This window comes from Lathamus discolor, chromosome 6, assembly GCF_037157495.1.
Source record: "Lathamus discolor isolate bLatDis1 chromosome 6, bLatDis1.hap1, whole genome shotgun sequence".
Classification (NCBI taxonomy): Eukaryota; Metazoa; Chordata; class Aves; order Psittaciformes; family Psittacidae; genus Lathamus; species Lathamus discolor.
Window position 1 is genome coordinate 14,508,212 of NC_088889.1, and position 13,258 is coordinate 14,521,469.

Genomic DNA, 13,258 nt, shown 5'->3' on the forward strand with positions numbered 1-13,258 from the left:
GGTAGCTGTAGGCTTCAAACCGAGACAGCTCTCTTTGCAGGAGAGAGTCTACAGCTTGAGTTTGTTGGTCAAGATTCAACGTGTATAAGTCAAACAAGCTGAACCTCTTTTGTCCTTAAAATATACAAATGTGTAAAGGAGGCTTTGGAAAACAACTCCTATAGGAAAATGCTGCCAAGCAGAGAGTGCAAAGAAAGTCTGGATAGTGAGGCAGTTGCATTGATCCGGCTGGAAAGGAAGTAAGACTTGGCAGTGGAAAATTAGCGTATCCCTTTGGCTCTCTCCTCTCCATGGTGTGTCCATGCACGTGCGCTGAGGTGTAACTGTGCTGCCCCAGGAGCCCTTGCCGTATGGTCATGATGCCTTTGTGAAGGCTGAACATGGTACAAGGAGTTTGCTGGGCTGAGGGTGGCTGTGAGGCATGGCAAAGTCAGCACGTCTGGAACAGTTCTGCTTCAGAAAGAAGAAAATAATTCCCAAGTCAAGCAGTGCAGGGCATGAGTTTGTGGAAAAGTCCTAAACATGGACATGCCTCCTAAGCATCTTATGGTGTCCAAAAGAACAGCGTGTCCTGAAACGCTAACTGGGTGCAGTTGCAGTGGCTTGTCATGCAGTTAGAAATGGCCAGCACACTGTTCTTTTTTTTTCAAGCTTTCCTGATGTTTTATGGAAGAATAATAAGAAGAGGAAATATTTTCCCTCCCTCCACTACATCTTTGTTCTAAACATAGCCAATTTTTAGGGGAATTCCAATGAAATAGATTCCTCTTGCTGACCTGCTTATTCATGTGTATGAGAATGGCACCTCTGCCAGGCCCTCCTGGGCTTTGGTGTTCAGGGCTTCCCCTCCTCCAAGCTGTGTATTCATTACAGGGGACATGGGTCCCTTGCACAGATGAGACACTGGAGACGTGATTTCTTCTGAAAACAGTTTAAAAAAACTTGATTTTTAAGATTGCAAGTTGACCGTGCTGGTATTTATTTATTTATTGCATAGGAACTTTGACTGCCTCAATAAAGATTACAAAAGCCAGTGATTTCTTATTCAGCCTCGTTATCCTGCATCTGTTTCTCATTAAAAGTCTGTCTGGAAGGCTGCCCAGTGGAAAAGACTGAAAAAATGAGCCTGTAAAATTCCCATAGGGTGGAACTAAATGTGGCTGGAATTAGGGAGCTCATTGCCTTTTGTCCTGGTTAGCAGAAATCTCTTTCTTGTTTTGCAGTTTAAATGATTGACGCTCTTTTTCAAGCTAGGGAATCAAACTGCCACCCAGCAAACCAGTACAGCAGTTTGCTTCCCACTTCCTCTTGTAGGACACAGCCACACATGCAGCGAGTCTGCGTGGTCTCAGTGCTGTGATGGGGTGTCCCTGCACAGGGGTGTATTTCCACCAGGAAAGGTGTGAGATGATGCTGGAGCTGGGCAGAGACTCAGGGCCAGGTCTTGCTGTGGTCTGAAGGTTGCAGCAAGGGTGCAGGGGTTTCTGCCACTGCTGTGGGCTCTGACATCTGCTGCGAGCGGTGGTGGCAGGGAGGGAAGCCCTGAAATCCTCATGAAGCTCCTTTTGATTATCAAAAGGCAGGGTTGGGCATCTCATACAGTGAGTCCTGGTGCTGTGATTAGCAGGAAACAGAGCAACGCCCTTGAAAGATGAATTTTTCTGAACTGGCTCTGGAGCAGGTGGTGACTTTGATTGAGTGGGTGCTGATTGATACTGACCCAGTTGTGTTTCTGTCTGTTTTCTAGTCCCTTATATTCCTTGTTCGTGACTGGAGTTTCCCTTATGAATTTTCCTATGGATCTGATGGTGGTGCAAGGTTTTTGGAGAAGCGGCTGAAGGTGCGTTCTTTCTGATCTGGGCTCACTTAATGGGCAGCGTTAACCTGGGGGCATGCTCGTGGGTGATGGAGAGTGAAGAGGCAAATCTGGCTTGTGACCCAGGGATGATACACTGCCATTATCTATGTGGATGGAGAGTGCACAGGGCATGAGAGTGAAACCTTGGTCTGGGGAAGAGCAGCACTGGAGGGTGTAAACCTTGGCAGGGAGCAGGCAATGGGGTGCAGAGCACTGGCACCAGTGAGGTTTCAGCTGTGTGGCCACAGCACTGCCTGTTAGGTGTGCACTGTAGTGTATAGAGATGCTGGTTATGGTCACACTTAGCCAGTGCTTTAAAATCACAGAAGAGGCATTTTCGGAGGTTGAATTTCCTTGCCATGTTCAGTGGAGGGCTTGTGCCCAGGCAGCTTGTGCCAGGCTTCTGGGCAAGCCTAGGCTCCGTGGGGCTCGTTGCTGGGAGCAGCAGGGAAGGGTGTTAGATATGGGAGTCAGCAGATTCCCAAGAGATCAGGAATGATGTTTTAGTAATAGGTAGTTGTAAAGTAAAAATGATGGGCAAGGGCTCCACTGGGATTAATCAGGAAATGCATGGGTGATTTGGTAGTGGAGAGACCTAATTAAATGTGAGACAAGAAAGGCCCTAGTGGGAAATCCCAAATGTTTTTGTATTCCTGTCATACATGGACATGCACATTTTCCAAATGATAATAACATGCCCTGGGGCATGTGGTCAGAGATATGCTAGGTCCTTGGTCACTGGAAGAGCCTTGACTTTGACCTTGCACAGCATATTCCTACTTCTGTGTTGCTTTTTCCTGCTGTAAGCAGCCACAGTGCTGAGTACCCTGTTCTACTGCCAGCCCCGCTGGCCCAGCATTACTGGTGTCCCTATCAGAAGGAAGCCCCTTGACCCCAGACTGGTCTCTTGCAGGTCTCAGGAAATCAGCATGAAGAGCTGCAGAATGTCAGAAAGCACATCCATTCCTGCTTCACCAAAATCTCCTGCTTCCTCTTGCCTCACCCAGGCCTGAAAGTTGCCACCAACCCTAATTTCGATGGAAAACTGAAAGGTATGAAGGTCAAGGTCTGGTTTTTTAAGCTGATTTCTTAGATTCTGTGCTCTGCTGGTTCCTGAAATTTTCTAGGTATTTTTCATGAAAAAACTTGCAGGAGAGGAGTTGGATCCTCCTCCCAGTGACATACATGTGGCTGGCTACTTCTTCCGAATCCAGCAGGCAGATGCGGAGGCCAAAAATGTGTGGAGGCCAAGACAGAGATGAAGGTGGATAAGGTCTGGGAGACTGAAAAGGTTTTGGAGCCACTGGCAATATGTACATTGGGGCAGATAGCTGGTAGGCAAAAAGGGAAGGGCAGGGCTGAGGGAGGAAGTTCATGGATGTGATGTTAACCCTGCAATTAACTCCTGTGCCTCACTTGGCGTTCAGCACAGATGCAGAGTGGTGCAGACTGGTTGCTGCAAGGCAGGCTGGTGCCTGTGGAGAGTGGAAGGCTGGTTACACATGCTTTCAAGGGAATGTTATTTCACTTTGAAAAGCTTTCCAAGGAGTATTTAATCTTCCTGACTTATCTGATCAGTGGTTTCCCTACAGGGCAGACTTAGTCCAACAGGTTAAAAAAAAGGGGAAGGTAAAAAAACTGTGGTAAGATTCTCCACCCTGAAAGGAGCCACGTGCTGTGGATTGTTTTAATTGTTTGTTGTGAAGCAGCTGCTTACCAGCATGTTGATTTTCCTCTGCTTTTGTCCGGCTAGTGATCAGATATGTTCTTCTGGCAATCTCTGTGCTAACCAGCAAGCAGGACAGTGAGGCAGCAGTGGGGAAGTGTGCTTGTGGAAATGGAGCCGATCTCTGTTAATTCCCTCCTTAATTTCAGGTTCTGATTAGTATTGAACAAGTGGTGTGTGCAGAACAGGTACAGGAGTTGTCAGCAGCTTCTTGACACCATCTCCTTGTTCCCTCAGAACTGTGTGCAGCTTTTTGTGGGCTGATGGAAGAGATGTAGGGAAACCTCCCCTCTCCTTACAAATACCTGGATATTGCATTGTTTTTTTGGCCTTCAGCCTCATAGAGTTTAATTTAAATGGCAATAAACAGATGTCAGCCACTGTGACTGTGGTATGGTTTAGTGTGAGATGTCCCTGCCCATGGCAGGGGGTTTGGAACTAGATGATTTTAAGGTCCTTTCCAGTCCTATGATTCTAAGAATGACTATTAGGAGGTGAGTTAGCCTCTGTTAAAGTGACACAAACAGCCCATGGCCTCCTCAAACAGTGCCTCATTCCAGCTCTGTTGTTTGGCAAAGGGAACAGGCTGCTAGGAGCAGAGGTTGTGCCTGTACCTGCACCAAGGGCTGTCTGATGGTGCAGTGTAAATGCACAGTCACTCACAGGAGTCTTTAGTATAGTTGTACTAAGCACCTAATGGTTTGCAAAGCTTTGAAATGCTTTGCAATGAGAATTTCACATATGGGTTCATAGAGGACCAAGAACTCAGGATAGAACATCTTACCTCCTGGCACAGGAGGTGGCAGGGATGAGAGCCAAAGAGCCTGAGTCCCTGCAGAACTTTTCCACTATGGGTGCCATGGAGCAGACCAAAGTGAAGGCACATCATGTATCTATGCCCTGCCCACTGAAGGTCGTGGTTTGCTAAGAGTGTATGTGTCTAGGCAAGAAGATGTTGCTCTCTGGCTGTCAGTGTTGTGTGCACATTTATCAGAGTCATCAGCAAAAGCAGGGTTTTTTTCCCCATATAGTCAAATTTGTGTTTGAGTGCGTATTTTTGAGACCATGAAGTTGGTTTGTGGATGTAGCACAACTGTATATTCTGTCTATGTAGCACAACTGTATATTCTGTCCATGGGTTAAGTAACAACTTAAATGGGGCCATGGTCATTTCTGGGTGCTCCGGCTTGACTCTACTGCTCTTTTTATGTCAGTGCACACTGAAGCACAGGTCTGACACTGGGCTGATACTGATGACATTGGGTTTTATTTCCAGAAATAGATGATGAGTTCATCAAGAACTTGAAGATTTTGATTCCCTGGCTTCTTAGTCCTGAGAACCTGGATGTTAAGGAGATCAATGGAAACCATATCACCTGCCGAGGCCTTGTGGAGTATTTTAAGGTATTGGCTTTTTCATCTGTGGCATGCTTGCACTTTGGCTGTAATTGAAGGGAAACAGCAGCAGGCAAGCCAGCACTCGATGGCTGGAGGAACTGTTCTTGGCCTAGCTAATAGTCCTGACTCTCACTGCCGCAGAAAGCAAACACCTCATGGTGGTGTATTTGACCACACAGTAAGTCCAAGAAGTGGGCAGGGCTGATTTCCTCCCCTGGAGAATTGGGGATGAGAGGGAGGCAGGCTGAGGGCTGTATTCCTGTTGCCTTTGGAAAAAGCTGATTTTTGTTGTCATGACTACTGGAACATTTTAGTGCAAGATATCAGTGAGTAATTGTCACAACCTGCTCTCCAGGGCTACCTGACTCTGGCTCCTTCTCCTTCAATGTAGGGTGGAGGTAGGTGCAAATCTGAGGGCAGAGGTACTTGGTGTAAGTGATGGAGCAAGAGCATTGAATGACTGACTCAGACCACCCAAGGAGTTGACCTTGAGCCATGTTAAGTAGCATTTTCTGACAGAGCATCCCTTGCCAAAGCCCTCTTGTGCCAGGAATGTCCTCCTCTTATGTGCTTCAACATCCAGCTTAAAGCTGTGCCTGGGACTGGGTGGGCGTGTTCGCATGTTCCTCATGTGTGCTGCATTCAATGTGATTTCATTTTCTCTGCACTGTTTTGCAGGCATACATAAAGATCTACCAAGGGGAAGAATTGCCACACCCAAAGTCAATGCTGCAGGTATGTGTCTGCGCTCAGCTGGAGGGCGTTCGTGCACCGTAATTGCTGTTGATTTCCAGTTAATTGTTAGAGGTGCCCATGTAGTGCAGTACATTGGGTCTTCCGTGATTTATTTCAAACTGCTTATTGTAACAACCTAAGGAACAGCCCTTTTGGAAGCATTTGGCAGTCATGAGTCTGAAATGGCTGAGCAGTTCCAGCAGCATGGCTCATGCACCTTGGCTGGCTGGGCACACAGCGGCAGCCAGCTTAGCTGAAATCATTCCCCTGCAGGTAAAAAGCATCATCTTTGGCTGCAGTGGGGCCACACATGGAGGTGACATGGCCCCGCACACAGGCAGCAGCTGCTGGGCTGCAGCTCTGCTCTCTGAGCCAGACAGCTTTGCGGGAGGCTGCAGCTGTAGCTGTTTACATATGACTGAGCTTTCTATCTGTTTTCTTGCTGTTTCCCACAGCTGAAGCCAAAGTTTTCGTTGCTCCGACTTGGAGGGTAGGAATCTTCTCTTCATGCAGGCTTTTGCCTGGGGATACTGAGGAGACTGGATATGTAAATAAGGGATGATCTTATTTGGCAATGGTCAGAGGCTGGGGAGAGTATACTTGGCTGAGACAGGGGAATTTAATGTGTAATTCTGTACATGAGCACTTGGGTCAGCACTCCTGGCCACATACATGCATGGACATGGGTACCCAGGCAGCCTGCTATTTGCAATTACACTTCCAAACCTGTCCTTCTGCAGCTAAACTTTGTACCCCTTTTGCCCTTCTGGCAGGCCACAGCAGAAGCCAACAATTTAGCAGCAGTTGCCACTGCCAAAGACACGTACAGCAGGAGGATGGAAGAGGTAGGTAGTGCTCAGCGTGTTGTTTCACTCAATGTCTCCTGGCTCTCCTGTCCTCGTGGGGAAGCCTCCCTGCCTGGGTTATGGTAGAAAATGTCCAGCATGGACATGCCCAGGACTGGTTTGCACATTCAGGGTCCCAAAGAGGTTCTCTGTTCGTGGTGGAAAAGGGGCTTTCTTGGAGGCCGGAGGAGAGCAATCAGGGTATCACAGCAGGACAGGGGAGGGGGATTGACAAAGAGTCTCTGTTTCACCTCATGACAGCTTTCTGCAGACCGCCTTGGCCTCTGCTGAATTTGCATCATCTTCCCAGTATTCCCCAGCATGGGTAGATGCAACCCAAAAATGTGATGTAGTGGGGTGGCAGTGCTGCGTGACTGTGCAACCCGTGCTACGGCTGGTGCTAATTAGGGGATAAAGTCATTATAACTGTCTTTTCACCTATGCCCTGCTCCATCGGCCCACCTCTCAGCTCATATGAGGTCTGGTTGTGATGTTTTAAGGTGAAGCTCAGCCCCTGCCTGTCTCCAGCCTCTTCAGGGCCCCACTCTGTTCATCAGTACTGGAGATTGCTGCCTGTTGGCAGGAGGAAGGTTTGGAGCTGCATGGCCAAACTGCCTGTGGACTGCCGTGGGCCTTAGAACCAATGCGTCCATGCTCTGAAGCAGAAGTAAAATGCTGCAGAGCTTCCAGAACTAGAAAACGCTGCGGTTTGCTCAGTGTGGCTCAGCTGTCAGTGTTGCCCAAGATCCTGGCTTGGGCTGTGAGTGAACTGAGTAGGGGAGCTGTGGGACACAGCTTCCCAGTGCAGACACGCTCTGCCCTGATTTTACCTGCACCCTGCAGAGCTGTCCCAAACACCAGGTTGTCATTCAGGATGTGGTGGTCTTTGGCAAACAGGAGCCTGTGGAGCCCTAACTCCAGTGGTTTGCGTGGCACAGCACAGGAGGACCTGTGGATGCTGAGATTTCTGGAGTGATTGGACTGTGTTTTCCACGCAGGTCTGTGGTGGGGACAAGCCCTTCCTTGCACCTAGTGACCTCCAGACCAAACACATGGAGCTGAAGGAGGAGGCTGTGAAGCTGTTTCGCGGGGTGAAGAAGATGGGTGGGGAGGAGTTCAGCCGTCGCTACCTCCAGCAGCTGGAGAATGAGATAGATGAGCTCTACATCCAGTACATCAAGCACAATGACAGCAAGAACATCTTCCACGCTGCCCGCACCCCTGCCACGCTCTTTGTGGTCATCTTCATCACTTACGTGATAGCTGGAGTGACCGGCTTCATTGGCTTGGACATCATAGCCAGTCTGTGCAACATGATCATGGGCTTGACACTTATCACACTGTGTACCTGGGCATATATCAGATACTCTGGGGAGTACAGAGAACTGGGCGCAGTAATAGACCAAGTGGCCGCAGCGTTATGGGACCAGGTAGGATAAAGAGCTTTTGATTTAAAACAAACCAAAACCAATCCCACCAATTTCTTGAGTTTCCTGGGGCTTTTCCTCCCGTACTGAAATGGCTTTTGCATTTAGGGTTGTTAGATTCTCCAGCTGGGCCTGCCTGGGCAGATCCAGCTGCTTGATCTGGTTGTGCTGTGATCAGTGAGATTAGACCTCTGCCCTGTCGTCTTCTTTAACCCATTCCTTAGACCTTTTAAATGGGAAAGCAGGGACAGAGGAAATAGTTTTAGTTGATTGTAAAGGGGAGGTGTCTTGGGGAGTGGAGATGGGCCTCACTGTGGCAAGGTAGGCAGTATGAGATGGGTTGCAGAGCAGGAGTGAACAGCAAGGCAGGAGCCGTGTACCACCCCTTCCTCTGCTTGAGGCCGAGCCTCTGAATCTTACCCAGTGTGAAAGACAAGCTGTGTAGATTGGGGTTGGGGATGAGAAAACTCACAGCAAGCTATTTTGTTCTGCCTGGTTTTTTTCTTCCCGTCTTATCCATCACCAAATACTTACATACAAATAGCTTGTGGAGCCTCAGACCTTGTGGGAATAGGCAGCTTTGCCTAGGCTCCCACTGGGAAGGTGTTCTTGGAGTCAGTGTGCGTGCATTTCATGTGCATGTCTGTGTATGTCAAAAAGGAAGATTGTATTTCTCCCCTGGTTCAGGGCAGGGATTTTGGATTTAAGCAAGAGCAGGACACAGCCAGCAGGAACCCAGAGACGTTGCCCATTTGCAACTTGCCCAGCTGGGGAAAAATAAAGAAGTGAAAGTGCCTGCGGCTGCTCCCTGGCCCAGGCTGGCCCCTGCGGTGCCCCAAGGGCGAGCTGTGCAGACGGGCAGTGCTGGCTCTGCTCCTGGCACTGGGGCTTGGGTGGCAGGACTCTATCCACCGTGATGCCCAGGGCTGGTGCCTGCCTGCCCCAGGTGGGTTCAAAGCCCTTTTAGCTCTGTGCCATGTGAGTGCTCAGTGTCCAGTTGGGACTGGCTGCAGGAGGGGTGGACAGAGCTGTGAGGGGTTTCTGCAGGAGGGGCAGCCTGTGTGGGGCAAGCCCTCTGGGAACACATGGCCATGGTGGCACCAGCAAGTGGCTGTGGCCAGGGGCGTGAGCACCATGCATGACACACAGAGATGCTATTGTTTTTCTTTCTCTGTCTTCCCCCTTCCCAACGCCTCTCCCCAGGGAAGCACAAATGAGGTAAGTGGCTCCTGTTCTCTGCATGCAACACCGCTCAGCTCCCATGGGCCAGATGGGGACAAGCGTCTTGGACCCAAATGCATGTTTCAGCCACGTTTCTTTGGGCTTATGGAGGACAGGGGGTCACAAGGGCTCTGGGCAGCATCTGGCATCCTGGCCCTGCACCAGGGCACTCGCTGGCGGCTGGACTCTGGCCTGGTTCCCTGGGATCCAGATTCCTGAGGAATGGTGTTAAAGTGGGTGCAGAGCTCCAGGCAGTGCTGGAAGCCAAGTGGGGAGAGATCTGCGTGGGGAGCATGTTTGTTGTGATGGGGATTTTCATCTTTCTCCCATCCGTCAGCTCTGTTTGGGGATTTTCCTGTTGTGCTGAGAGGTCAAACCAAAACACCAACCATGGAGGTGTCACACAGGCAGCCTCGTCAGCATCTAATGAAAACAAAAAAGACAGCCTTACTGCACACACACATTAATCCAGCATTGTAGCCAAGGACCACCCCAGTCTGACTGAGGTGTGTGACCAAAGACAGCTCCAGCTTTTACTGTGTCACCAAAGCCCGAGAGCTCCATCTGCCACTGTCAACGCACTGTTCAGCCACTGAGTTCTGCGGGGTGTTCCGTGGGGAGTTCCTCTTAAAAGAAAGCTGGAGCAGCTCTCACAGGTCCAAAAGGCCACTAAAAGATGTATGATTAAAAATCAAGCCATTCCTTCAGGCAGTGGCCAGCCCAGGCCAGCGCTGTGGTCCCTCGCTGAGCCACAGATGCTGAGCAGCTAACGGCTTTCTGCCCACTGGGTCCATGGGCTTTGCTCTGGCTCATGCAACAGCAAGAGGCAGAACAGAGTCTTTGCTACTGATGCGCTCTTGAACAAATCATGTGAAATAAAAGTCAGAGACTGGTTTAACATGAAAAAAAAGCCTAAAATACTGCAAGGTCCCTTATAGAATCATAGAATCAGGTAGGTTGGAAAAGACCTTTAAGATCATCAAGTTCAACCATTACACCAGCACTGCCAAGCCCCACTAAACCGTGTCACTGGGAGCCTCATCTACACAGTTTTTGAACGCTTCCAGGGATGGTGGTTCCGCCACTGCCCTGAGCAGCCTGTTCCAATGCCTGAGCACCCTCCCTGTGAATGTTTCCTAATATCCAGTCTAAACCTCCCCTGGCAGAGCTTGAGGCCGTTACCACTTGTTATTTGGGAGAAGAGACAGACCCCACCTCGCTACAACTTCCTTTCAGGCAGTTGTAGAGAGCGATAAGGTCCCTCCTGAGCCTTCTCTTCTCCAGATTAAGCCACCCCAGTTCCCTCAGCCTTTCCTCATCTGACATTCTCCAGAGCCTTCACCAGCTTTGTTGGCCTTTTCTGGGCCCACTGCAGCACCTCAATGTCTGTCTTGTAGGATGTGGAGGTGTATTTTCAAGAAAGAAACACAAGCTGCATGAATGTTCCTTCACCATATCCACTATGTTCCCAAACAATCCAAACACACATGCAGACAAGCTCCACTTCCATTTCCTAAGGCCCATTAGGTTAAGCACCACCCCAAACAGCCCCTACAGCCCCTACACCCTCTTCCTCCTTGCTGCAGCTTCAGCCTCTCCTGCCAGTTACCTGCTTCTTCCCATCCCATCCTGAGCTAATCCTGGCTCACCAACAGTCTTCAGGTCCCCAGCATGAGCTGGTGGAGTTTTGGTTGAGTTTCTTTTGCCTTCCCAACGAGAAGTTCATTTCAAGTTGAAATCACAGCGCCATGACAGCCAGTCACTTGAAGTCCTCTGCAGCTATACCTGGTATAGCTGCAGGTAGATTTTCTATAGAGAGAGAGGATCTTGACTTCTGTGCCATTTGCACCCAGTATAAAGCCCGTGTCAGCGTGAGAGACTGGTGTGTCACCACACAGAGTGGTGGTACTTGCCTGTCTCCACCCCTTGGGGCTGGAGCCATGTCTCAGCCCCACGACAGCTCTGATGTGAATTCTGTACAGGAAACACAACCCACATCCACGCTGGTGCAGCCACTGCAGCGGCTCCTGCTGCAACTGCTGCTGCATCCAGCTGTTGGCTGTCTCCCTGTGGAGATGGTTCTGAGGCCGTCCTGCAGGAGCCTGTGCTGCTGCTGTTTGTGAAGGCCAGGCTTCTCTGTCAAGACAGGAAAATTCTTACCTGGGGCCCCAGGGTGAGATCATGGACCTGCTGGAGTGAGTCCAGAGGAGGCCATGAAGATGCTCAGAGGACTGGAGCACCTCTGCTACAGAGACAGGCTGAGAGAGCTGGGCTTGTTCAGCCTGGAGAAGGGAAGGTCCTGGTGAGACCTTACAGCAGCTTTCAGTGCCTAAAGGGGGAGATATAAGAAGGCTGGAGAGGGGCTTTTGACAAGGACCTGTAGGGATAGGACAAGGAGGAATGGCTTTAAACTGACAGAGGGGTGATTTAGATTAGATATTAGGAAGAAGTTCTTCCCTGTGGGGGTGCTGAGGCCCTGGCACAGGTTGCCCAGAGAAGCTGTGGCTGCCCCATCCCGGCAGTGTTCAAGGCCAGGTTGGACGGGGCTTGGAGCAACCTGGTCTAGTGGAAGGTGTCCCTGCCCATGGCAGGGAGTTGGAACTGGATGAGCTTTAAGGTCTCTTCCAACCCAAGCCATGCAGAGTCTACAATCTGCAGAAAAATAATCTAGACAATCAGACATTGCATAGCAAAGCCTTTGTATGATGCAGTATGTGTCTGCCTGGTGGTGTAAAACAAAATGCTGAGGATGCAGAAATTTGAACTCCTGTGCATGAAACCTGTAGGGGAAAACCTCCTAACCCCTGCGAGTGTCTTACTCACACTCTGGGTCATCCTTGCTCCAGGGGGTTCCTCCCACAGCTGAGACACTTGAAGAATCAGTGAACGGTGATGTTTATTCTTCTCCCTGTTGGCAGTTAGATGCAATCACGAGTTAGTGCACAAAAGCAGCCGCGTGCCGCGGCTGGTTTGAACCTGCTGCTGCACAGACCCTGCTCATCGCACTCAGCAGGGCTGGGGACGCAACCGCTTTCTCTCTTTTCCCAGGCTCTGTACAAGCTGTACAGCGCGGCGGCAACGCACAGGCACCTCTACCACCACGCCTTCCCTGCACAGAAAGCAGAGCCCACAGAGGGCTCGGAGAGGAAGACGGTGTAACCCCAGCGCGTCCCTGTCAATGCATGAAGGAGGCCCGGAAACCTCATCCTCAGTCCAGCAACTCTCATCCTCATGCCCCTCACAAGCTCCTGCTGCAGAAGAGCGTGAGTGGAGAACCCATCTTGTGCAAGGTGGTTTGGTGCCGTGTGTGACAGGATGACCTCGGCATGTTTTTCATTTTGTTCATATGTACATGTGGGTACTGCCGCAACTACAAAGTGCTTTTAATTTGTAATAGCCAGCATACTCCCCAGCTCATCACAAAGCCTTATTTTCCCTTTAATTCGTTACAAGGTCACTAAAACCTCCTAAGTTACATGATACTGCAACTAAAAAAATCTTTCAGACCTTAGCTTTTCAAAAGCCAACTTATTTTCAGATACTTGAGTAAGTTATAACACGTAACCAAGTTTCTTCTTCCATTAACTGTTTAATTATAAAAACAAAAATGTATTAACTCGCTTTATCAGAAGCAGTAAGGGCACTTCTGCTACAGTATGTTAAGAGTTTGGTAGGGAAAGCATACTCTTCTGTTGGTAACCGATGCACAAAGCACCATGTTGTAGATGTACTGAGAATGTTTTGCTGTATTTCTGTATATACATTCATTATTGCGTATCGGAAGTGTGTTCAACAGTTCTATTATTTTATCGTCAGAACTATTAAAGTTTGCTGTCAGTTCCTAAGACTGGTGGTGCAGGAAGCAGTTGTTGACTAATGAGGTGAGAGCTTCTCCTCTTGGGTTCCTCACATTCTTGGTTTCCTTTCTGGTGTTTTTAATGGCAAGTTGGTGTTTGGAAGACACTCCTGGCTTGCCTTTGGCCCTGGGGTGACTGACCCCTGGAAGGTGCTTCTCTCACAAACAAGGTAGAGCCAGGTTTTACAAGTC

The 13,258-nt window shown here is 49.5% G+C and overlaps 1 protein-coding gene across 1 annotated transcript in view; it reads left to right on the forward strand.

Moving 5' to 3' along the window:
* Positions 1-13,055, forward strand: part of ATL1 (atlastin GTPase 1) — a 34,378-nt gene extending 21,323 nt beyond the window's left edge. The window contains exons 7-13 of the mRNA XM_065686794.1: positions 1,748-1,840; positions 2,772-2,910; positions 4,861-4,988; positions 5,661-5,717; positions 6,491-6,562; positions 7,561-7,992; positions 12,259-13,055. Of these exons, the coding sequence (XP_065542866.1) occupies positions 1,748-1,840; positions 2,772-2,910; positions 4,861-4,988; positions 5,661-5,717; positions 6,491-6,562; positions 7,561-7,992; positions 12,259-12,369 (1,032 nt within the window). The 3' untranslated portion in view covers positions 12,370-13,055. The remainder of the gene's footprint in view (positions 1-1,747; positions 1,841-2,771; positions 2,911-4,860; positions 4,989-5,660; positions 5,718-6,490; positions 6,563-7,560; positions 7,993-12,258) is intronic.
* Positions 13,056-13,258: the final 203 nt, after the last annotated feature.